Source organism: Brachionichthys hirsutus, chromosome 5 (genome assembly GCF_040956055.1).
Source record: "Brachionichthys hirsutus isolate HB-005 chromosome 5, CSIRO-AGI_Bhir_v1, whole genome shotgun sequence".
Classification (NCBI taxonomy): domain Eukaryota; kingdom Metazoa; phylum Chordata; class Actinopteri; order Lophiiformes; family Brachionichthyidae; genus Brachionichthys; species Brachionichthys hirsutus.
This window is the reverse complement of record NC_090901.1, coordinates 3,058,950-3,084,844: the sequence shown is the minus strand read 5'-3', so window position 1 is coordinate 3,084,844 and position 25,895 is coordinate 3,058,950. Positions and strand designations below refer to the sequence as shown.

Below are 25,895 nucleotides of genomic sequence, written 5' to 3'. Positions count from 1 at the left end.
TTTACCCAAATGAGTTGGAAGAAAGACAAAGTGAAAGCGTGATCCGTTGAAGTACATGCGATTGTTAAAACAGCAACTTCAGGCAAAATCCATCACTCGTTTATTCCACCCCAAAACTGGATCGCTTTCACAATTACTACTAATGTCCATCCATTTCTCCCAGTTAAATGGACTCGAGAGAAGTGACTGATTTTACACTGAACTCAATAATCCGATGCCCATGCAGCGTAAGACATGGAGCTCCACTGTGTGTATGTTAACACCATTAAATCACCTCAAATGTCTACATGATTCAATCTTTTTTCACAGTGGACGACAACTGAATTGGATTTCCTCAAAGTGGCTGTCCATTTCCTGTCTGTGTGTGTGTGTGTGTGTGTGACGGGTGGCTAGGATTGCGGGGGGGGGGGGGGGGATGTAGACTCCAACCTCCCATTCACTTTAACTCTCATATCGCATTTAGCACCGGCCACCCATTTATCAAAAAAAAAAAAATAAAAAAAAAATCGTACATGAGAATTAAAATAAAAGGACTGTCAAAAATACTATTTCTGATATGAAACATTCATTAAATGGGGAGTTTTCCTTCTTTGATGAAGCTTGTATGCACTTTCCACAGGGTGAGCCCCATTCTTTAAGCATACGGATATTCTTTTTTTGTTTGTGCAAGGACATCTTTTCTGTGCGTCCACATGAGACCGTATTCAGCGGCTCCTTTTGCTGCTGCAGCCAGATGAGGCCCTGGTCTTGCGCAAGCCTGTCAGTGGGAGTCTATAGCGCAGTGGCTCTTAGTGGCCGTGACTTCATGACCTGTTTTCCCCGCTTTGTTGTGAATGGCTGCTGGCACCTCTCTCCAGCCTGTCTACTCGATGAGGTGCAATCTTAAAGAGACATATTTTTTGTTCACAGCCATTATATTCTTACCTCGGTTAAGTTATTATACCGTGTGTGGCCTCAGCTTATAAAAGCCCTCATGGTCAGATATAAGAATAAAATCTTTGCATTACTCGCTAAACAAATGCTCAGCAGGGAGCATGGGACACAAAGAAATACAGGAATGATGGTGAGTTTTTATCGCTTTCATAGCGGTCAGTTTATTTCAGTATTTCCAGTAGCTTTTATCAAAAAGAAATTGGCACAATAAATGTTTTGCTTCTATGCGCTCTCAAATCAATTTGAAGGCAAAACCTTCAACCATGAGTACAGCTGTGAGACGAGAGCTGTGCATGTGGGCTGGAGGACATGGATTCTGTCCGACAGACCGGGCCTGTTTGCTACCTGCTTAATCCCAAGCATTTAAAATCTGTGTTTGGAATAAAGGGACTAAAGGGAAGAGCGCACCTATAGTTGAAGAAATTGAGAGCCACAGGGCTTGATTGACAGGCCTCGTCAGTAAGTCTCTCCCAGTAAGAGGCACCTGCCTCAGCCCAAGTGGGACCCTCACTTCAAAGTGAAGCGCAAAGACATTGTCTTAATTATCCCCCTCCCCAACCAGCCCCTCACTCCCCCATCTCAACACGGGGAAGGGAGAAAAAAAAACACAATTAACGGTAAGTGTTTAGGGGAAAGAGATTATTTACTGGGGCCCATCCAGTGGAGACAGACGCTCAGCGGTCCTGAGAGACAGTCATGTCCATCAGCTCGAGGAAGCCAAACAATCCAATTAACGTTGAGATCTTTCAGGCGGTCAGTGTCCAACCAATGGTTCAATGGTGTTTGTCATCCAGCAATGACATTGTTATGATCATCTTTTTTATTTTGACATGCAAGATCATCCGATGATTGTAAAAACAGAGGAAGACAGAACTGTAAAATGGCCCAAAACATGGAGATTACCATTGTTTAGCGGTTTGTTGCAACGCAAGAAGCTGCAGTCTGTCGCTTAACCAATCCGCATGGAATACTGATCAAAATAAAAGGAGCCTTGATAAGTCTACAAAAGGCACAATGTGACAGGAGGAAGATTCCAGTACTCTCTATAGTACAGACTTCACTACACGCCCTCCAGGCTGAGCCCCCCCCCCCACCCACCCACCAAAAAAAGGACTGCAGCAATTCAAAGAACAGGACTTTACTTTGAGAGAGGCAAACCGAATGAGAGTCTGGGCCTGTGGTCCCCAGGTCAGCTAGCAGGTGGGAATGAGATGAAGCAGAGCCGAGTGGGGGGGGGGGGGGCAGGATGGCAGAGTGAGGACGTCACATCTGGGTTGAATTAAGAAAGTAATACGGTGGGCCCAGGGAAGTGTTTGAGGATCTGGGGAGGCAGATCTCCTTTCCTTAAGAACAGCAGGTTAGCTTCAGCGGGGAGTCCAGATGAGAATGATTAGAGCGGGCCTTTGAGGAGCAGGTGCCTCTCCCACCGCCGCTGCTTAGCGCTGAATGGACCGTCATTAATCTTACATTGTCATACGGCATTTAGGCAGATGATACTTTATGAGCTTGTCAAATTGTGTGTGGCTTGTTTCACATGGCGAATTCTCTGCATGTGGAGCAATGCCTCGTTTCAGTCAACAAGCCTTGAAGTCTTAAACTGGATATCTGGTGGTGTGCTGTGAAGGAAGAAGGGGGGGGGGGGGGAGGGGGGGCTCTTAATAAGTGTGCAAGGATTACCTCACTTGACATCACATCATGGCTAAATCTGTTTGAAAATATCACAATATAAAAATCATGCAGCCGGCAGATTCAGCATCGCCTGACCAGTTTCCACCGACTATTAGAATGCAGATACAACCGCCGACACAATCTCGTAAGACGCCAAGAGTAACAAGCAGTGCTTCCGTAATGGAGCCATAATTTCCCCCGTGGCTCTATCATGCTCACTGTCTCGCTCGGCTTTCCCAGCTCGCCTGCTCTGCGCAGCACGGACAGACAAGTTTGAGAATTGATTCAGCGCTACATTAAGTAATCTAGTGATCATTTACACCAAGCATTTTCAGCGAGAAAGTAAACAGGCATTAATGTCACCACGAGCACAGCGCAGAGGTCGCGGCGCTGCCGGACTCGGACGGCCCACGTTAGGTTTTTGCTTCTCAAGCTGCACAGCGAAGTGGAAGTTTCCACCCCATTTCCACCCCAAGACACAGATACGCTTTTCACAATCTTCCATATACAGAGAAACGCTGCTGTGTTAGTTGTTCCGCCTCATGATTGCATGCATTTCACTACAATTAGCTCCAACTAAAGATCATGATGTTGATGCAAGCAGAGATGCGGGAGGGAAGATTGTAGGACTTTTATCGTTTTAAAGGTTTCACATGCAATATTTCTTCCAAAGCTATTTGAAGCCGTACCTTTCAGTGACTTTCCTGAAACTCACGGTCCTTTAATTAGAATTGCACGGTCTGTAGCTGTGAGCTGTCTCACACCTTAAACCTTAGAGAAAGACGGGGAGATGGAAAATAAATCTGAGGCAAAGGCAGCCAAGTTTGAACAGCTTTATGTGCTTGTCTCTTTTGCCATGTGCAGGATTGTGGGGAGTAAAGGAATGAATGTCTTACCTTACATTGAGGTTCTCATATAACAAACAGAAGAGGTTTAAAATGATAATTTTTGCTGTTTTCAAGGCAATCGTTGGGAGTGGTGATGATGAATGAAAGGAGATTTATGAAAGCAAAATATGTAGAATTAATATCAACCCATTTGTTGTTTTAGTCATGTGGGTCATAATAAATCAACTTTCATTGTCTGCTGCAGCCGCTCAGATCTATGGCCCGAGTGAAGCGCATTCGCATCCTCACGTCAGTTTAGGATGGAAGTGTGGGTGGCTGTGGATCAGTAATGATTTACAAATAATAAGTAGAGGAATGAACAAATCAATAAATCAGTAGATCTCTGGTTATTTGTGAGGCAGTCTTATTCATTTTTTTTTTATCTGGGTGTTTTATTTGTTTTCAGCTCTCCAAGGCAGGAGCAGGAATCCCAAATTATCCAGGGGGTTAGGGGGCGCAGTGCCCCTGAGCCCCGAGCCCCATAGCGGAGGTAACGTATTCAATGGCCTGGGGCGAGTGGAGGAGAAGAGCGGCCCTGCTGCATACTGATGGCGGGCAGAGAAGCCAGTAATTGGAGCTGCAGAGGAGAGGGGAGACGAGGGCAAGCATTGGGAGATGATGGCTTTGTTTTCACTCTTCCTGTCTGGGCTGCTGAAACTCCTCCCCCTCAGACCTCGCTCTCCCTCACACTAAGTAGAGATATGGAGAAATTGAATAGAGATACTTGCTAATTGGTCTCTTGCCGCTTGCTTAAAGGACCATAGACATTCTTTTTCATTTGCCTATTGAAACTAATAAACTGTCTGTCTGTATTTGTGCGACTATGCGAGTGCGTGGGTGTAGTAAATCAAGGATTACAAGAAGCGGCAGAGAAAAGAGGCATGTGTGAAGAACTGCTATTACAGCCGCTTTTGAAGAATGGTTGTTAATAAGTGAAATAAGCATGTCCATTAAAAAAAACAAAAACCCATCTAAGCGTATCAATAACGTGAAACGAAAGCTGCACTCTATCATTTACCGCTTCCTTTCTTTCTGGATGTCAAACATATGCGTTACCTCCATGAAAGCCAATTTAAAAAGCAGCGTTGGCTGATATGATGTAAATTGGTGACTGGCAATTTAATCAAAGCACATCACAGTTAATTAAGAAAATTACATTGACAAATCATTTGAAAATCGTGCAGAGCTCAAGCTAACATTGCAATCAGGCTCATTCCTTATAGTGCTGCTCCCTCATGTGGGTAAGGAGTGCTGAGAAGGCTGTTACATACATCACAGGACATCACCGTGTTAAACCTTTCCGGTTCTGGTCTCCGAACCTTGGTTGGGAGACACCGGGGAGACGTCTTCTCCAGGGCCGGGGGGCAGCTCGTCCTCCGGGGTTAACCTCCCGACTTCTTCACGCTGGGGGAGAGGGCTGAATTGCAGCAATACAGGACGCCAGACGTGCTGAATTGCTGAAGCTACTTTATTCTCTTTTTGCACTCAAAACAAGCCTCCCTTTTCCTCTATCGATATCCCCGTCTCTCTCCTCGTTCTGTCTCTCGCTTCCTCTCGCACGCCCCCTCTCTCTCTCTCTCTCTTCCACTCACTTTCCTTTCGCCCCGGCTGCGCGCGCACACACACACACGCATCCACATCTCACAACAACCGTCAAAACCGCCAGGAGGACTTAAGCCGTGTGGAAGTGAATATGTGTCCCGAAATAGCATGTTATCGCCATTGATATCCTCCGTCATCACAGCCTGGTGGCTTGAGACGCACCAATAAATGCCCTGGAAGGACGGAGCAGGTTGAAGACACCGCTGTCGGCAGGTTGAGTCCTGCGGGTCACCAGAAGGACATCATCAAGAAGAGCTTTCATTTCCTGTCAAAGAATAGCAGCGAGGACGCTCCAAAGCAGTCAGAAGCTAATTGGGCCCCGGCGGGTGACACTGCAGCATCATAAATAAAACAAACACAGTTGTGGTGTTTCTGCCACTGGACTCTTTAAACCTTCATCACAGAGCAAGCGGTTTCGATGAAACACCCAGCCTAATTACTGCGGCTCTGGATCTGTTATCTGTTCTGCCTTGCTGTAATTGATCCTCTTTTCTTTTTTCTGCATGCGTTTAAGTTTTTAATCAGAAATGAGAGCATGAAATGCCTAGAGCCCGAATGCCTTGTAGGGAGACGATAATTAGCCGCTCTGGTTAATGGGCCTAACGTGCTTGCGTGCTGCACGACTCTCTGGTGTCATAACGTGGAAGAGCTTGGAGTAGATGGTGCTCAGGGGTGATACCCGTGTGACTATTCTCCTAACTTCTCCGCAGCCCTCTTAACACCTTGGCTTTGCAGCTCGCGCCAAAAGTCTCTGGTATACCAAAAGTCTGAATTGCACTGACTAATCAAATCGGCTCCACATAAGTCTCAAGCCGACCTCTGACCCATGTTCAAGTAAATTTTTCCTTGATAGGACCAGGAATACCAAACACATAGTAGTAGTGCTTTTCTTTTTTCTTCAGACTCGTGCCGCATGACAGCAATGTTGCCTCTTTAATTTGTGTGCAACATTTGTGTGTTTGTAAATGGGTATGTATGCTAATTTGGATAAATATACAACTTGCCCTCGGCAGTGAATTCTAAATTGTGCTAATAATAATACACTTAGACTCGCTTGCGTCTTTTAAATTCATATTGGATCAAAATAAATCAGCTTCCATGATTGTCATGTTGTGCGTTCTTCTTTCCGCTGGAGATTCCACTTTGTTATTCAGCCAGTGGCTCATTCCTTGGGACCATATATCCATATTCATTCAGTACCTATAGAATGTGTCAAATAGAGGTGTCCTAATTGTGTCCTTGATGAAAGGCTATTAATATTGAACACTCGCATGTTCACCCGTGTGCCAGCACGGGGGGGTGTTTTCCTCTTCTTTTACTGAGACAAAAAGCAGATGTCTTCATATCTCTAATGATACCTGATTCCCTGGGGGGGTTAGCGGGGAGACTAGCTGTGGCTTTAGCAGATTCATCAAACAAAATATGGTGCCTTTTCCCCAAGAGGCGGGGAGTCACGTTGCATTATATCACTGTTAATTACAATGAAATGTGCAGTTCAATTATTCTTTGCATTGTTTCCTAATGCATGCGCCCGTGCTGACGACGGAGCACTGATGTAACGCCGGGCGGTCAGAAAGCTTCACACGGTAGCTCGTCTCCTTTTTTCTCCAACAGCTTATGTGTTTTTCCAGATAACAAAGGAAGCCAATAAGTATTCTAAACGCGTTTCATTGTTTAAAGCAGCTTTGAAGCAATACTGTCATGACTGTGGCCGTTGCTGGCCTGATGGGCATCTGCTCCCACGTGACATTGTTTTTGAGGTAGGCAGTAGCTGTCCTGCGGTCGGTGTCAGTACCCGGCAACCTCTGATCCTGGAACAGCAACTGTCAGGCCTGCACCTGTAACGCTGAGACCTCGTGCCCCCCCACCCCACCCCCCCCTACCACATCCATTCCAACCGGTCCACAAGGCAGGGATGTGCTCAGACATGCTTTGCATCTCGCCGGCACTCATTGGCCCAAGCAATACTCTGGAGACCAGGCACGATCCCAGCTGTTGTCTTCATTTTAATGCGCTCTGAATAATATTAAAGCAGAATCAGTTGAATTTATTAATGCGGCTTGCCCCTTGGAGAGATGCTTTTAAAGGCCAATGATTTAATTTTGGCTCTTAAAGGCCATCTCTTATTCTTGATGCTATAAAGAATTATGGCTTTTGCCATGTCTTAACACCAGTGCGTTTGGTGGGCCACAAAATAAATTATTAGCCAACTGGAGCTACTGAAAACAGCTGCTATTAGTGGCCATTTTTCTCTCTGTTGTTATATCAGTCATATTCCCTACCCCTATTCCCAGAGACAACATCAATCCCCGCTTGCCATGAATTATATCTTCCATCATCATCAGAGACCAAAAACAATGTGCCAGCTAGTCTGGGACAAACAGCAAAAGCAGGTCATGGTATCGTTTTAAAAGCCCCCCCCCCCCCCCCCCCCCCCCCCCCATGCAGCTACCTCAGGTAGATCAGTGACTGGGGCAGACGCAGTCTATTCTGTCATTTAGATTGCGCATCATGGTGCAGAGTCTTCTCTACGATGGTGTCAGACTTCTGTCTGGATGCAGACTGTAACCTCCCCACCTGTAATTTAGGCCAGTGGGGGGGAGTTGGAGTGCAGCCACTGATCTCCGTGACCTGCTTCTCAGGTGGTAAGAAGCCGGCCAAGTGCATGTGCATAAGCGCGCTAACACGTGTAAGTCGACTGTAAGTCGTGCTACTTTGTCCCACTGTGACGCATTATTCCTCTCAGATGGGAGGTCAGCGAACCTCAACAGCATTGCACATGTAACAATTACGGAGGAGGCTCAGAGAATTGGTGGCTTATTTAAATTAGGAGGGCTTTTTTTTGGGGGGGGGGGGGGGGTTCCGTGTCCGTGTCTTGCTATGCTACCCCTTGTGAAGCAGCACAGAACTGCAACAGAGAGAAAGGGCACCGTGTTCTCTGTCTCTCTCTCTGCACTTGGCAGTTTAACGCCCGCTCTAGGGCTGAACATTAGAGGAGCGGCTGCTGAAAAAACAGGTTGTATGGGTCCTCGCACACAGCCTGCCTGTGGTGCTGCCTGAAGGACTGCCATGGAAACAAGGAGTGTGACAGGCTCTGGGGGGGGTATCCGCCACAGCTGCAGGCACTTCCTTTTTGACAGGCTGATGAAGATATCACTGCCACACCATGCACAACAACAACAACAACAACTACTACTGGAGGAAGAAAACGTGATCAGACAATGCTAACCGCTGTGTGGCTCAAATGTTCATTAGCGAGCTTGTAAAACATCCAGGGACCCCCCCCCCCACTGCATTCAGTGACCATATTGCACAGTGACTCCCACCGCCGAGCGTCACAGCATTCCCAGGAGAAAATATATATTGATAAATAATTCTTTATATGTGATTCCACCTCTTTGAAGATGGGCTTGGCGGTTGGTGTGAGTGACTGGTGCATGAAGACCTGAGTCAGCATCTGTTGCAACCCTGTCAAACTCATCTGGATCATCCACTGACTATGAATGACACAGGAAACATCAAAGTCCATGGCATTGGTGCCCCGGATGCAAAACATTTGACAGCTCAGAATATTGCTGCATTCCCACACGACACTCTTTGTATTTGTGTAAAAAAATGTCATTCTTAACAAAGCTTTTTTTTTTAATGTTTTTATTTTTCCATGTCCCGTAGTAGGTAGTTGTTTGTTGAAATGTCAATGGGAGGTGCCCTGGGAGTTTTTGCTTAATTGGTTTCACCTCTTGTGGACGCAGGGTTGTGCCAGTGATATGCTTGTACCCAGGCTCCCCCCTAAAGTGCTCTCCTCTCCACACCGCCACAACCACCAGCAAACCCCCTCAAGCCCCAGTGGAGCCAAGAATGTAGGAGGGTTTCAGCCAGTGTGTGGGATTTAGCTCGTCAGAAGCACAGGGTCACCTCCACAACCTCTCGCTTTGAAATGGACCCCTGGTGGCAGCTCCTGGGAGAGCACAGTGATGTCTCTATCAGCCTGTCAAAAGAGATAGCCCGGGGCCCCACCAGGTCCCCCTGAGCCAATCAAACTCTTCACAAAGCACAGATGGATGCTCTTTCACCAGCGTGCTACTGTTCGGGGGGGGGGGGGGGTGCTCAGTCGCCCAATCATTCAGAACAAAGTCCCATTGGTGGGGTCCAAGTCTCAGCTCAGCCCAACTTGTACATTTTAAAGAGGGCGTTTGTCATTTGTCTTCTATCAGAATGACAGAAATTCTCTAAACAATTTGTCTTTTTTGATAAAGATTTTAGCAATTACAAAAGAAAACAAAAATCCAACGATTCCAATAAATGATTGATGATTTTATATCCGTAAACTAAATATGGAAAAGAGAATTGACAGAGGGTGTACTGCATCTCTCTTGGAAAACGCGATGGTGGGAAGACAGATGGAAAACCCGATGTATGTGTGTGTGTGTGTGCAACCATTAGATAGACCAGGTGATTTTAGTGGAAATGTAAAGCACTAAGTGCTGAGAATGGAAAAAGCACTCTCTGTGAGATGAGCTCTTTCTCTCTCATCTGGGCCCTGTTATTGTGAGAAGGCAACAAAGCACTGCATTAGGAAGCCTATACTGGAGCCACGCGGCTTTGATGTGAGCCCAGTAACCCGGTCGCAGCGGTGGCCGGTGTGTGAGCTGTTCCAACGGCCATGTTGTGTAATCAGATGTGTTTACAGTGTATTCAAGTAAAGAAGTGGTATAATCCATCCTCACTGGAGTGCAGTTATTTGGAAAAGAAAAAGAGAGAGGCAAAAACAAGAGCAAACAATTCAAGATTCTTTATTCAGGATTCTTGTAAATTCTCCATTCAATGAGAAATAATAATAAAACCACAAACCATTCAGTATCATAGAAATTTAGTTATTGTTTTTTTAAATGCAGCCAGCTGGAAATATTAACTCATACAAATATATACAGAATGTATTCATATCAACACAGAATAGTAAATGTGTGCAGTTCTAACATTTCAAATATGCAACAAAACAAGATATTAATTAATTAATTAAAATGTTTATCGTGGCTTCTGTTGGTTAGTTTATTTGGCAGTATAAACGACAATATTTACACTGGATTACAAAACACATTTAGAAACACAACTGAAAAACATCAGACAGCAATCTGGGAAGAACGATGGGGAATGTGTTTTAGTGAAACTGGACGAATCCCTTCAACATTGTGATGTAGGCTTCTCTTCAGCAAATCTATCAATCACTTTCCTGCTTGATGGATTTTCATGAAACCTGATTCGAGATTAACTGAATTAAGATTGTGCATTGGAGGAGGTGTGCGCGCCCTGGTTTTGATTATTACCTGAATACCAGCCGTAACACATGCAATTGGTTTATTGCATATGAATACGTGGACAAAGAAACCAAAAAACATTTGTTTTGCATAAACCTCAGAGTAATGCATATATAAAGAAACTTTCTCAGCTTCACCAAAGTCAAAAAACAAAGCCTGAGTGGAAGGCCAGGGCAAGCAGAACCTGATGCTTCTCATTCCTCTCCTAAACTATATCCAAAGATGAAGCCTAAGCCTTGCGTTGCCCTCTTTTCCCCCCAGGCTTGTGATTGACAGCGCCATGTGCTGCCCTCCTAGCTGCTGCAGTTCACAGCCTCTGTCAGGGTGGGGGGGGGGGGGGGGGGCACGCAAGGCAGAGAGCGGCTGGCTGCCCCCTCAGCAGCAGGAGGCAGAGTTAAGGTGGTACGGTGGGGTTCACGGGGTTGTGGGCTCTGCTGGCACTGGGGCATTGCTGTCAGGTGGACTGCGTCATCCCGTGTTCCAAGGGAGAGCAGCCTTTCATCCGCCGTGCTTACCTTTTCTTCCGCGGCTGGCTCTGGCTGGTGGGCGCTCTCAGAGCACTGTACTGCACCTGTAAAAACAAACAGGAGTTTGGTCAGAGGCAGGTAATCCGAGCCCAGTGGAGCGCACGGTAATGGCTCCCCAGAGGAGAGCTGGTGCAGGGAAAAGCGAGGCGGACTCGCCTGTAATGAATCATTTTTTAAACACAGGAGCAGAGGGGATTAATCACAGGGAGGAAGGATTTGAAGAGTCAAGGGTTCTGTACCAGTGTATGCCGCCGCCCCCCCGCCCCCTTTCTGCACCACAATCATAATATTAGAAACAGACATCAACTGTTGAGATGACCTGCCAGGCCAGCGAGGAAGTTACAAACTGCATAATCACTCATTCCAACTTCTGTCCCCTCCAGATATAGTGAAAGTCTGAGGCTCATGTCGACCTTTGATGGGATTTACATTTCTTCAGCATTAAACAAAAGCAGAAAAGTGACATTTCAACTCCAAACCATGTTTTTCCTGCTTCTTAAGTACACTTAAGATCAGGATAGATCTTCAATTTTCCTTGATGCTCAAATGCATTAACAGCAAAAGTGTGTGTGTGCGTGTGTATGTGTGTGTGTGTGTGTGTGTGTTGCAGAATCATGTCATCTTTGACTTTCAAAAAAAATAGATTTTTTTTTTTGTACATTTATTTTATTTAACGAAACCTCCAGCATCATCCAAAATGGACAGAAAAGGAGAAGAGCTGAATTTTGGAAACTTGCTTTTGAAGCTTGCTTGCTGAGCTCAAACAATATGGCAAATCTGTTGAATAAAGGTAAGAACTCTATGCTAATTAGCTGGTCTCCATTATTAGAATGGGAGATGGAATGTGGGAACAAAGTGACTGCCTCCTGCATCAGAACATGAAACTGTCCTCAGAACTGACAGATGCTTCTTATTTCGGGACAGACAGTGTTGTCAGAAGTCCCTGTTTGAGGCGCACTTTGTTAGATGTGCACCAGAACTAATTGCCAAGTCACATTTGCAAGAAAGACAGGAGTCAATTTTCAGCTTTTGTGGTGGAAACGTATTTACGATGAATCTTAGGGGTGTTTTGTTTTTCATGATTGGAGCTATTTTCAAGATGTAGTTTCACTTTTAAACCAGGGTAAAAAAGTATTGTTTCCCTGAGATTTGAAAGTGAGTCACGTTCAAAGCTCAAACAATGTCTCCCAATAGGGAAGAAAATGTATTCACCACCTTGTTTTGCCAACTCAGTCAGCCAAATCTCAAACAACACAGGCTCCTTCGACATCACAGGGAAGTCAGGAGTGGCTTGCTGCAGGACGACATCAAGGGTGCAGCAGCGAAACAGGCTGGGGTGAGAGTGTCTTTCCAGATCCAGACTGTCAGGATTTCTCACTGAATTCTGTCTGATGACTTACCTGGGAGATGAAGGCACCGTGTAGCACTTCATTTCCTGGCCGAGCAAAATTCTCAGTCAGAGAACGGCAGGCTGCATGCACGTCTTACAAACACCCTGACAGCTCTCCTCAGAGCCGTGATGTAAATGTAAATGACAAATCGGCCGTGGCTAATATGTGATCACATATGGCACCCAGCAAGACGACGACATTAACCGACTCCATCGTCCCGGACTGACTAAGATCGCAACAGAGTTTCAGCCAGAGACGTCAGCAGCCTCCTGTCCAGTCAGTAATGTCACAGCGCTTCAATCACACAGACAAAATTACTAATAATGGATGAGGATGCAGCAATATGGCAAAGGACACGTCTGAGCATCTCCTCACTGTGGCGCTACGGCAACTACATGGAGCTGCACTGAGGAATAATTGGGCCAGGACTGCTTTAAAGGCAAGAGTCCATTAATAATCAAACAAAGCCCGAGGATGCATTTCTGCAACACTTGGGAATTCTGGTACAGCAAATAATGCAGACATCTTCAGGGAATTCCCTCCCTGTATGTAAAATTGGACCCTTACCTTTTGAACATCAGTAGGCACCCTCTTGAGGAAATTCCGTATTTCATTATTGTCAATATTATATGGGTTGCGCAGCTTCTTGGTAAATTTGTTAACGCCTGTGAAAACAAGAGCACATTAATAAATAAAGGTGTCACACCAACCAGCTTCTCTCTTTTTTTTCCTTTTTTATACAGTTTTACAGTGTAAAATAAAAAGGGAACAATAGTTGTGTAACCTTCTCTGTCTAGAGAACAGTCGTCCCACCATTCTATTATTAGCAGCTTCATTATAAGATGCAGCTTCAAATGATCTTTCCCTGCCAAACTGAATGTGAGGGAGATACACTGGAGACGACTGTGGATAAAGCAATATTTAATCATTTAAAGCAGATTAATGTTCATAACCTTACTTTGGAACACAGGTAGAAACATTTATGGCAACTTATCCTCTTTTTGTTTGCTCCAATCCAATCATTCCCAGCACATCTATATTTACTTTGCACCTGGCGGCATACCACAGAGAGAACAATATCTCTGGGGTCTTGTAATGGGACCATTATATTCACAGCTTGGTACTACCTGTACCTCAACATGCAGACAAAGAACCTAAGGACCTAAATATGTGCAACTTGAAAGGCTTGCCTTGCAACCACAGAGATGGGGGTTAACTGGGGAGGCAGAGGAGTGTCTCAGACGGCGTGTTTTTGTTTGATATGATGGTTTTTTGGTATTGATCGTGTTGAATGCAGTGTGGAAGTACTGTGGTTGTGGGCTTACAGCTGGAGGAGGAGAGCCTGTTAAGGGCAGCACATCTCCCTGACCACTGAGATGACTGTCTATTCTGTATGACTACAGCAGATAATGAGAGGCTAGACCAGGAGCCTACAGACTGCCCAAGGACATCATGTATTATATACAGCTTGCTACTCTACCTCTGCTTTGTTTTCACACGAACCTTAGGCCTCGCCTCGGCTGGGCTCTGCTACATCAGCCCACACTGAGCAGAGCAAACCTCTGCAGCTGTCTGATCTCGGTGCATCTGCAGAGGTGTAGGGATGGCAGAGTTCTTACTTCACTGTACTTCATTAAATCATGGATTCCCAGTAAGAAAAAGTAAATAACAGTTTTGCAAGAGGGATATTGGAGTTGATTTTTATACAAAATGTTGGATGCTCGGGTCATTCTACAGAAGGTTCCAACAAGACAAAAAATGTTTGTTTGCTTTTGACTTTTTATGCACAAACTATTTCCTTTTTTCTTTACAACAGCATGAACTATCTAATTGCATTTTTTGTACTTGTATGTAGAACTTACCCCATATCAGCACAATATATCGGAATGGGATTAAATATAAGAGTGTTGTTGCCACACACAACACTAAGCAGGCCAGGTATGACAGGAAAGGGACAGACCAGTTGAATATGCTGTGAAAGAATAAATGCATTAAATAATTGCTTAGTTCCTTGAGACCATAAATATAATACGGATGTGTCACGGCGCAGGTATAAAATTGTGATAATCACTTCTTGATTTCTTCTCCAACGTCTGCAATTTCTTCCAGAATAGTCTGGACAGCCAGGACCACTTCCTGCACCATATGTATCTTATCCATCAAACCCTTTTTGGAAGCTTCCTGAAAAAAAGAAGAAACAAACAAAGCAGAGACACTGATGAGACACACTGTATGTCAACTGTTTGACATGGCAGACAAAGACACTTTATCTCCTTGTTATTATGTGTGATTTATCTATTGAATGGGCCATAATGAGCAAGCACTGCACACCTTCAGAGTTTGCTTTTGAAGATGAGAAAGACTCAGTGCTTCAGGGACTGTTTGTGGATGGCTGCAAGATTTCAGCCTTTGTCCGTCACATACAATAGAGCTGCTGCACAAGCGCAACACAATCAAGAGTGTCTGGGAGAAGAAAAGTACAGAAAATAGCCATCCGCAATCAGCCATACAAAACGACCTAGACAAGAAGAACAGGGGCCTAAAAGCTCAGGAAAGATTCCATTCAATCCGCGCACACAGGACAAGTTTGAACGTGTTTTTACAAATTTGTCAGGATGGCTACGGCCGGACTCACACTGTGGGCGTTTCAAATCTCCTGTTTGACCTCAAACATGTATGCACGACAAGATTAAACAATAAATAATGGCACATCACACCCTACGGAGTTACGTTAAGATTCCCGCAGGGAGACGCACCACCATCTTTGGAGAAGCAGCTTTGTAATGAACACAGAATGAGTTCCTGTAGTGTCTGCTTTATAATGAGGAAATAAGACAATGGAATCAAGCATATTTGAAATGATCATGGTTGTCCATGGGCTGATGGGGAGGTGTAAAACTAGATCTGTAAATACCTAAATACTCTCTGAAGTCCTGCTGTAGTGTGAGGCTTAACCGAACACTTCTAGAAAAGGAAAGGAACACTTCACCCGGCTTAGAATGCCAGTTGGACCGTGATTCTTTCACTGTATCATTCTTGGCTCAGCAAACACTGTGCACAAAGTATTCTTTGCTTTTAATGCACTGATTTAATAATGGCTGGGTCTGGCAGAGCAATAAGTAAACATGTGGCGGGGGGGTTGGCCGGCTTGTCTCTAAATGAAATAAATGTGAAATAACAATGAGCATGAAGCCTTCCAGAGGGAAAAGGAGTGACTAGAGATAACACAAGAAACACCAGTTAAAGAGGCCTGAGAAGCCTCACATCAAAAGGAGGGAATAATGACAGGAATGATGAGGGAGGGTGGGAGAGGGAGAATGGGAATGAGAGTGTCGGGGTCGGGGACTGACGGACCCTAAGAGGAGGCTTGAGGATGTCTATATGTTTATGCTCCAAGTCAGCAGCAGCTCCAGCTGCATCCCGTGTGCGTTGACAGGGTCCAGACAGAAGGCCTTTATCGGAGCTTCGTGAAGCAGCCCTTGGGAGCGCACGGTCTGCCAGCACAGAGAGACTCCCCACCGTCAGGCCTACTCTTCACCACGAAAGGCGCAGGAAGAGAGCAATTCCCACACTAGCAGAGCCTCCCACACTGGGCCCAGACACGCAACACTGCCCAAAAAAGGATAAACTATCACAAATATGCTGTCTTTGAGACATCTCATGATCTTTAACGTCTCATGGTCTCATCAGATGAAAATCTGTGTTTATACATCATCCGACTCAAGTCCACTGCAGTGGAGATGGGAAATACCCCCACAAGGTGTTACATGTGTTCTTTATCCCAAGTGGGGAATGCAGCTAGATTTTACTGAAGGTCACTAAATTGTGTGTTTTTAAGCTCCTTAAGGAACCGGAGAGCACTGGGAAGTTCAATTGATATGGAGCCTCATCAAGCCCACAACTATTTAAATATTTAACAAAGTAATTTGTGACCAACATTTTAGGATTAAGCTCCTGGTTTGGTCATACAGGGACCAGACAGCCCTTAGCAAATCCTTAGCACATTCACCACCGGTGGCGGACGAGACTCGACCAGAAAGCCCTTAGGGGTCTACCTCTGAGAACACTTCTTCCACCGGTATCCCAGGGCGTTCCCAGGCCAGACGAGAGACAAAGTCTCTCCAGCATGTCCCTGCAAATTCCTTAATTTGTTAATCTTCCTTCCCACTTCCCGGTCACGGGGCACGATAATACCACAATCGTAGAAAAGCATTCAGAGAGAGCAACCCCCCCCCCCCCCCCCCCCCCACCTCTCCTCTTTCCGTACCACAGTTTGAGAATTAAGGCTTTGAGGTAATGGAGAACCGATTTGTTCTCCTGTTCAAAGGTAAACATTCTCTCCTAGACACTCGAGGTATCGTCAAAGCCTGGAAAAAAGCATATTTAGCAAGAATAAACAACCAAATTAGAATTTTCACACTGAATATTGCTCAAGCAGATTTTTTGACAAATATAAAAATAGCATCTATGTTAAAAACCTTGCAAATTACCTTTTTAATTTACGAACAAACAATGTGCTGGAACGAAACAGACAGGCTTTCATGAGCAGCTCTAGATGATGACATGGGCAGTCTGCCTGACTGGTGCGCTCAAGGAGACCCAGCAGAGACTCGGGACTATCGGGAGAGAGATGGAGCAACCCCTCCAGTCTAACACCCCCCCGCACCCCCCCATCTCCCCTGGGTTAGACTCTGGGAGCATGTCAACCCTAGACCAGCACTGCCAGCCGGGGGGCAATGAAAGGCTGTTTCATCTTCCCTGTTCGCTTCTGTTGGAGATCTATGGACTTGTTTTGCCTCTCTGTTTCTTTATGTTATGATTAAATATTGTCTATCTGCACAATTGATACCTAAGGCCAAAAGGAAGTCACTTTGCCCACACATAATTTGTAAGCTGTCTCTTTCCCTGAGGACAGATTTGTTCACAGGCAGAGAATCTGTTCTGTATTAATCTGCTGTAACACTGCCTTCCCTTTCGTCTCTCTTTAACGTCATTGCTTCACATTCTTGCTGCTCTGTCTGAGGTTTAAATATTTCCTTCCTCATGAGGGAAAAAGGGGGGATAGAAACATTTGAATGGTAATCATAACCTCCTCAGAGGGAAAAGCCTTTATTCACATGTTACAGGAAAGACTAGCGCAATAAAATGAAGGCTTTGAAGTTAGAAAAAATTTAACACCGATGACATTTTAACCCCAAATATTTTTTAAAGAAGTCTTTGATAGAAGGTAGAAAATTATGCCGATTGATCTAACTGCATGATATCAGACTCAAGTGACAGCGAGACCATAACAAGACTTTTAAATAACCCACTTCAAATTAAAGCTGACAGTTTAAAACAAACATGGGTGACTGCTTAATTAGTAAATGAAAGGAGATATTTCATATTCTCTGAGTGTGAAAGGGCTTAGAGACGCTTGTGGAAAAACCTTCAAAAAGCTTAAAGAGGCTCAGTTCGGAAATGTGGAATGTCTAAAGACATTTATTCCACTAAAAAAGTAAACACCTTTCTGCTATATACTGAAATTTTAAGACACAGTTTTGCAGCAGATATGGTAAATTCAGCGAATAAACGATATTCATAAAACACTGACTTTTCTCCATCATGGCCGTTTGTTTAAGCACCGGTTTGCATGTTTTCTCAGCAATGAGAGCAAGTGCAGCATACAGCTTTGTGTGATCGGACATATCATTCCAGTTTCATCTGTAAATTAGCCCATCCTTTCAGACAGGATTTGCTGGATGTGCCTGTGTTTTTAAAAGAATCTGGACTTTTTTTGTAGCCTCAGGTCATCACAACAGAATATATTGAGCGCATTATGGATATGAATCCTGGGCCCAGACACGCAGCGCAAGGGTCATTGCTTGGAGGCTTTGCGTTAGCTCCACACTTCACTGCCATAAAGCAATAACACACATCCCTGTTAACTGTTCTTTCTCTGCAGAAAACAGTGGGGTGATGTAATTGAATAGTGTGCGCTGTGGGGAAGTATAATTTTCAGACTACTTAAAGATTTCCTGTGGTTTTGTTTTTTAAAAGTCACCAGAGAGACACATTAATAAACATCACCGTTTATGATTTCTCACAAAAGAACGAGTGAAAATGACTGATAACCTTAGGGGCAACGTAGAAGTTTACTACCACGTTATTGTATGTTGTGGTTTTGTTCTGGTTGTTAAAGGCCTGTCTTATAACTTTTGATAGACATGATGCAAAAAAAATAATTCCCAACAACTGTGCAAAATGTAATTCATGGTTCTGTTTGAAATTGATTCATGGATTTTTAATGTCTGAGTACATTTGTAGAGCGACACTAAATAACCAGAAGAGCAGAGTAAAGCACGACAATGCAACTCTTTCAGTGGCCTCATTCGGGATGCAGTGAAATATTTCACCTGTTAGAAATGTAACCACTCTAAAATACTCACTACATCCTTTATGGCTCTCACAAACAGAATTCAGTTATTTCTCATTTTGCTTATGTTTCCTAAACCAGAGGCAAACATACTTGAGTTCAATCTGGTTAGTAAGAAAGAAATCTTAGTAGGATTCACACTGATTATAAGCACATTAAAAAAAAATACACCACCCCCTGAGTAATGTCACTGTGAAATATACACGCTGATAATTTTATGGTGTATATTTGGAGTTAGTGAAACAGATAAGAGACAACTTTCCAACAATATATATATTATCTCTTAAAATGTTTTAAAGAGAGGCGATATAATACCTTTTCGTCTTCCTCTTCATCGTCACCCATACTCATGTTCACCTGAGTGAAAATAAAGGGTAGTGGGTGATTTCAAAAGAATGGGACATGTGGGCACTGGAGCATTTTTAACAAACACCTAGTAATGAAATTTTCTTTGAGTACATTCACCCCTATTGGGGAGGCTTGTTTCCATAGAGACTGCATCACAGGGGTGACCTCACACAAAAGGAGAGGTGAAAGAGGGCCTTCCTCACAAGCGCACTGTCACACCAAAGCAATCTCATTTCTCCACAACATAAGCGCACAGAAAAACAGAAAGAAGGGGGGGGGGGACACATTTAATTTGGATGTTGTTGCCTAGATCACTTTATATCAAGTCATCCCGACCCCAATGTGCTGCACTCTGTGACATTGCCTGGGAACAGAGCTGTGTCATTGCTGGCCATAGGGTCACGGAGGGGTGGCAGAGTCTCCCTACTGGATATGAGGGTGAGCTTGGGCTTTACCATTGCCCAGGGATGGCATCGTTGCCAGCAGCCATGAACACAATCACCGGGGCGGAGGGAAGTTGCTTTAGGGAGGGGGCATGAGAAGGGCGGGCCTCTGGCTTGCTGGTGAGAAGGCTTACACCACAGTGAAATTGGGGGCAGTCAGAAGTGTGAACAGCATTAACCTTCACAGACATGTGTAGGGCAGACGTAATTTTCATAAGAGAAGATTTCAGGGAGAAATACAATCCTACAATTACACTCGACTAAATCACAAGAAGCTGTGGGCTGTAAATATATTTAGAGTTCCATTTATTGACTGTGGAGACAATGTAGTATGCAAACACTGAGGTTTATTTTATAGCTGTTCCCATGTCATACAACATACATGAAAGTGTAAATATAAATTTACATCATTGTCAAATTTCAATTTGTTAATGCGTATGCAAATTGACTACACATTGAATTTGTGTTGCAACATCATATTGTTGACAAAAGGTTAACAGAGTGTAACTCACCAGATCCAGGTTGGAGTTAGCCTTCCCTGCAGAGAGCTGGAAGTACTGCCATCCGAGGAGCAGGAAGAGGAAGAGAGGCAGCATGAAAAGCTCCCAGTACCACACCGTCACAAGGAAGATCTGACAAGGACAGGACAAGACGGTTTAAAGCAAAACCCATCAAACTAAAAGACCCAGCCCTCAAATCTCAGCAAGCCTGCTTCCAAAACAAAATATTTAATGGATTTAACCACATCCTAAATCTCATGGCAAGCACTCCAGACTGTAAAGCCTCTGTGATTTACAGACGATGGCAAACGATTTTACTCTTAGTGGTTTGAAAGTAGCAGACATTCAGGGACAACTTTTAATATCTTGAAATCCTATTTATGTACACCGATAGCACTGTGCTGGCAGAATGCCTCACCGCACAACAGAAACTATGACATATAAAGACACGGCATGCTGTCTTTTAACTAGCACATAAAATCCTCTTAGAGTCGATGGCAGCGAGGCTGTCTGGCGACACGCATATGGCAACCGGAGAAGCATTTGCAACATTTACCCCCTCCGTGGCGATGATACTGAGAAAGGCCAAGACCCCTGGTAGAAATACGATGGATCACACTGAATGACTAATCCCTCATAATTCCGTAAAGGAGTAGAGCTAAGCACATTGCACAACACCCACTGCATTTCACAGCAGAGCACTAATTGGACGGCTGCATTTAAACCCATTTAGTGACAGCCTAATGAGTTTGCCTCCAACTGAAATGATCAGGAATGTGTGAGGAGGATCGTACCAGCAGGCTGACAGGATGAAATAAAAAATGCCCCCCCCCCCACAGCACCTTGAATGTTAAACTCTATTAGAGTGTGATTATGTGCCATATATATCCAACAATTTATTCGCGCCAGACGTCTTCCACAAAGTAAATTCAAACATTTTCCTTCTTGAATAGTTTGATTCTTTCCACATTGTTCCCTTTTCTGAAAAGTGAATTTTAAAACACTGCGTGTAAGTGCTGCGGTGGCACCGCTGTGCAGACTATAGGCTCAAAGTGCCAGAGGCTGATCAGCGTACGAACAATATGTTCGAGTTAAGCCTGAGACAGGTTGTGAAGCACTGGGGCCTTCGGGTCTCAATGGCAGGCCTGTAAACAGCAGACTGCTCCTGTCACAGCAACCACACCGAGTCCACGCTTGTTGCTCTGGGGGGCAGTCTACCTACTGCCACACCAGGCCTAGGTTCAAATGGCCACCAGGGTAAAGTGAACCATGAGTAATGCAGACAACACTGTGGCCCGACTGCTCCAGGCTTCACCACTGCACTGCTCATTATCCCTCCATGTAACCTGGATTATGGTGGGTGAGCTGGGACTGGCAGAAATGCAGGTTGACCAGGATTTATAGAAATTAAGAATAGGTTGTAATTCATTTGAATTACAGATGCCGTAAAAGCTAATGCTGGTGGGAGATTTAAAAAAAATATTAAAAAACAATGAATATGCATAAAAGGTATAGCTGCATTACATCTTCGCTCTGTTATGAATAACCTATGTTATGTGTCACCTCAGTTCCCATGAGGCAATTCAAAACCGATGCTCCCCTCACCCCAGAGGAATACAGCTGGACAGGTAGCTTGTCATATTCCCAGTATTCTCATAAAGAAAGAAAAAGTAAAGAGGAGGAAATGTGCCTGAAAACTGACATGAGCCCAGCAGGAATGTTGAACCTCCCTGCCCTCCCTGCAAAAGCTGCTGCATTAACCACTAAAGTCTAATTGCTTGGTCTCTGTCTTCCTGTGCAAGTCAACAGAGGGAGCCAATTCATTTCCACCCAGGGAGTCGGCAGAGAGAATCTGTCACAGGTATTCATAATCGCCCACTAATGCAAATTTCTGCTCACCGCGTTCTGGCTCAGTGGACAAGATAAAAGCCTACAGAAATACAATGCCTCGTGTCTAAACTGAGCGCTTAAATGAGGGTATAAACCAAAACTGTCAGAAATATCTCTTCAATTCCTCCCTCATGGTGTGTCAGCCCATGTGTTCAGGATTTACATGCTTTTTTAACACTAATAAAGACGAAGCAGGGAAACATCTGGGAAAACCTCTCAGATTCCTTCACTCAGGTGCACAGAGCTCGACTTTGCCGTCAGATATCCCACGGTAATGAGCAGAGGCAGGACTATACCGGCCCCTTGTCTCTTCACAATCTCAAGAGTTTATGTGAAATGGAGACAGAGCTAATTCCCCACTAAGTGGTTTATGTTTTTATTAGCGAGCAGCTGAGTGACTAAAGGACATGTTGGACAAAGCGAAAACTTTCAGGCGTGGGGGTAATTTTTTTGTTTTAATTGCCGACAAAGATAGTCTTAAGCACCTCGCAGCCTGTATTATCATCTGTCAACAAATTAGATATGACAAGCAAAACATTAAATTTGTTTAGCACAGAAATGCTGATGCTGAATGAAGTGTAAAACAATTTTTTATTTTTTTATTTTTTTAAAAAGGACATAAAGCAACAAACAAAAGCACTGGAGGTGATAATTAATGATGTGCCCGAGCATTTAGGTTTACACATGGCAGGATTGTATAACAAACGACTTGTAATTGAACGAGTGTTAGTACGTATGTCTGGGAGGAGAGTCTCTAATGTAGGAAACCTCCCTTGACAAACACCATTTAGCTGAAAAATGTCTGTATGATTATGCACGGAGTGCCTAGGGAGAAAAAAAAAGAATGAATTAATAAAACTATTAGCGCAGGGTGGAGGAGATGATGGAGATGCACTCTCCTTAGCCACCTGTAAGCACTTGGAGAAGGGGGCAACCCTGGGCAGAGCAATTCTGCCAGCGGGGTTAAGAACAGCCTGACAGATTTGTTTTATAGTGCCATTAATATGACTCTACTAAATGCATTGTGCGCCTTCTCATGCAAGATCCCCTGGCCAGCAGAATCCAGCACCTAATAATAAAGCACTCAGCGATTAAAAGTGTGAATAAAATAACTTTAAGCTGAGCAAGCATGGCAGCTCCCACCACCCACACACTCCCAGGAGAGGGAGAAGGGATCATAAGAGGAACAAAGGGACAAAGACACCCTCTATAAGAGTCCCTAGCATCCTGTAAATTGATTAACAGCGGCGGGGGTGGCCCAGTCTACCAATCCGAACGACTGACGACTGGCAGACAGACCAGACTGCAAGGCTGCCAAATGCTCTCCGTATCCACTACAGTTAGACAATGGGCTATAAACAGAGACTTCACACACATCAGTATGACTTATAATACCGTTGATGAGCCAAATTAATGTCACAACAGATAGGACCACATAATATTATTAATGTTTGCAAAAAAGAAACAAACAAAAATATACTGCACACTAAAATAAAAACACACACACACACAACCTCTCTGCATGTTTTAAGGGGATGGATTTCAAAAATTATATTTTAAGATTGTGTAGCATCCAAAACCAAATAATATTTAACCGTGGCTACATTTTCACGACTCATTTTCACGATTCATTGACACTCCAACCGCAAGGCTAAACAAAGCTTCTCTCTTGAGCGCAAGCCAGCATTATGAGGGTCAGTATCGCAGGCTGTGGACGGATGCCAGATTACGTGAACATATAGTGAAAGAGTTTAACAAGGTTGAATAAAGGCTGCAGGGTTTCCACGTGTGTGTGTGTGTTGTTGTTGTTGTGTTGTGATGAAGACAGAATATGCGCTGGGGACAATGGAAAATAATGTGATGTACAAAAAAAGCAAGAAAATACAATACACTGATCATTAATTTATTATTTTATCATCTTTATTCTGATTGAGATCTTATTTCTCTGGTTGCAATCAATGGCAGTAAAATCAATCTGCATTACTTCTTCCAATAAAAAAAAAGGAGCGATAAAGTAGAAGTGACTCAAAAGCACACTCTTTTTTATTGTCTTTCAGTCGGGCAGAAACAGAGCCTGGCTGAGGGCTCAAGTTGGGTAGGGGAGCGGCAGACTTTAAAGTAGCTGTAAACGCAGAGCAATGAGACATGTAATTTGTGTTGAGCTTGGGCCAGTGTGGGGGGGGACAGGCATTCCGGGGGGGGTGTCGTAGGCAGAGGAAGCACAGATAAGATTTCTCTTCAGGGCAGGTAGAGTGAGTGGGTAGCGATGGTGCTCTGAGCTGAACGCTGAATAAATATTTCACATATGCTCAGCTCAAGTCTTATCGACTGGGGAGAAAGTAAACGAGTCAGAAGGGGGGAAAGACAGAATGGTTGTGTGAGGGAGGGCAATAAAAGTGGGGGATATCGTGCACCTGTACGGCAGCGCCACGTGAGTTGTATCCGTTCCGGAGTGCGATGTAATTTAAACGTCAATTAGATTAAACAAAATGTAATAAATATTCTTCTTTGCTGTAATTCAATTACTCCATATAAATGGTTAATTTTTACAATTTGATTTGCCTTGAATTATTATTTTTACTTGATCATAGATTAGTAACTAAAAACCCAAAATATAAAATAAATCAAATCCCATTTTAAATAATAAGCCTATAGCTAAATAAAGTACCAAAAATTACATTATATGGTTAAATGCAAAATTAAAAACCACATCTAAGTGCTTACATTATTGATCCCTTTTTAAAACAGAAAGCTAAACTTAACAAACTGAAGATAGATAGAGCAAAACAACTCTTCATCCAAGCTCTGAGGAAGACCAGCCATGCACTGCTATGAATTCGTATTTGCTCATGAGGCCAGCTCTGACTGTTGTATCACTGACTGTCTGACACTTGCCAGGGCCAGAGTAGCACCAGCATGAAGCTGGAGCGGGGCGCTGGGTCCGGGCCCCATGGTGCCTGTCAGGATGGCTACACTGACCCTGCACCCGGCACTGGCCACTAGTGTTTAATCCATGTCGGGAGCGTTAACACTGAGTGACCTCCTGGGTGACAGATCCGCTGTTTGAGCCTTTTCCCCTGAGGAGGTGGGGAGGGAGTGTTATGGACTCTCTGCCTGTCAGCTCAACTCACACGCATGTTAACGTACCGGGGCCGAGACCGGTCCCAGAACAGCCACACACGAGGGTGACAATAGGGCGCCAACCGGCCTGCCTGGGGAAAGGTGTCCTTCGTGACTAGGAATGTGACAAATGGGTTAAGGGCGCCCATTATGATGAAGATGTTGAACACGGAGCATACTTCAATTAGGATGAACACAAGTATGATATGAAGCATCAGTCCGAGTGCAAGAACAAAAGCTTGCCTTCTTAGAATAAAAATGTTTCCTCAGCTCGCAACACTTTACTTGTTTGTGTTTAAAAGTTGCTTTGTGCTGGGTAATAATGTCAAATAATGTCAGGAAGAATGATTAGTTTGGTAAATTTAAATTAAATCAAATGTGTTCTCCAAACCCACATCGGAATTCTTACACGTATAAAAAGGGGATCAATTTCACACATCTAATGAAGCGAATATAGCGAGAGAAAACGTATTAATCCCACTAATAAGGGATCACGCTTCAAGGTTACATGCTGCATTCAGCCAACCTCTAGAGCTGTCAAGAGACGCATAGCTTCCAGGGAAGCTAAATAATAATCATAATAATGCTGTGTTAAATCAGAAGGTACTGCTGAGCACTTTGCAAATAGTCATAGACTACCATTTAATAATGACTACATCTCGGAATAAAAACCAAGAATACACACATCGCCATCAATGTCGTAATTTATCCTCCTTCTACATACATTCCCACGACACAGTCATTACGAACGTCTGCAGCCAAGGAGATGGAGAGTGTAGCCCCCGTGAGAATGAAGGAACCCACTCTTGTAAGGCCTGTAACTTTTTCCAACAGACAAAACAGATGCAAAGCAGAA

At 44.1% G+C, this 25,895-nt stretch overlaps 1 protein-coding gene across 1 annotated transcript in view; it reads right to left on the bottom strand.

The window, feature by feature from the left end:
• Positions 1-9,894: 9,894 nt before the first annotated feature.
• Positions 9,895-25,895, bottom strand: part of mctp2a (multiple C2 domains, transmembrane 2a) — a 29,244-nt gene continuing 13,243 nt past the window's right edge. The window contains exons 17-22 of the mRNA XM_068739045.1: positions 20,042-20,161; positions 19,054-19,095; positions 14,395-14,504; positions 14,186-14,295; positions 12,891-12,988; positions 9,895-10,976 (exon numbers count right to left, since the gene is read on the bottom strand). Coding sequence (XP_068595146.1) covers positions 10,917-10,976; positions 12,891-12,988; positions 14,186-14,295; positions 14,395-14,504; positions 19,054-19,095; positions 20,042-20,161 — 540 coding nt within the window. The 3' untranslated portion in view covers positions 9,895-10,916. The remainder of the gene's footprint in view (positions 10,977-12,890; positions 12,989-14,185; positions 14,296-14,394; positions 14,505-19,053; positions 19,096-20,041; positions 20,162-25,895) is intronic.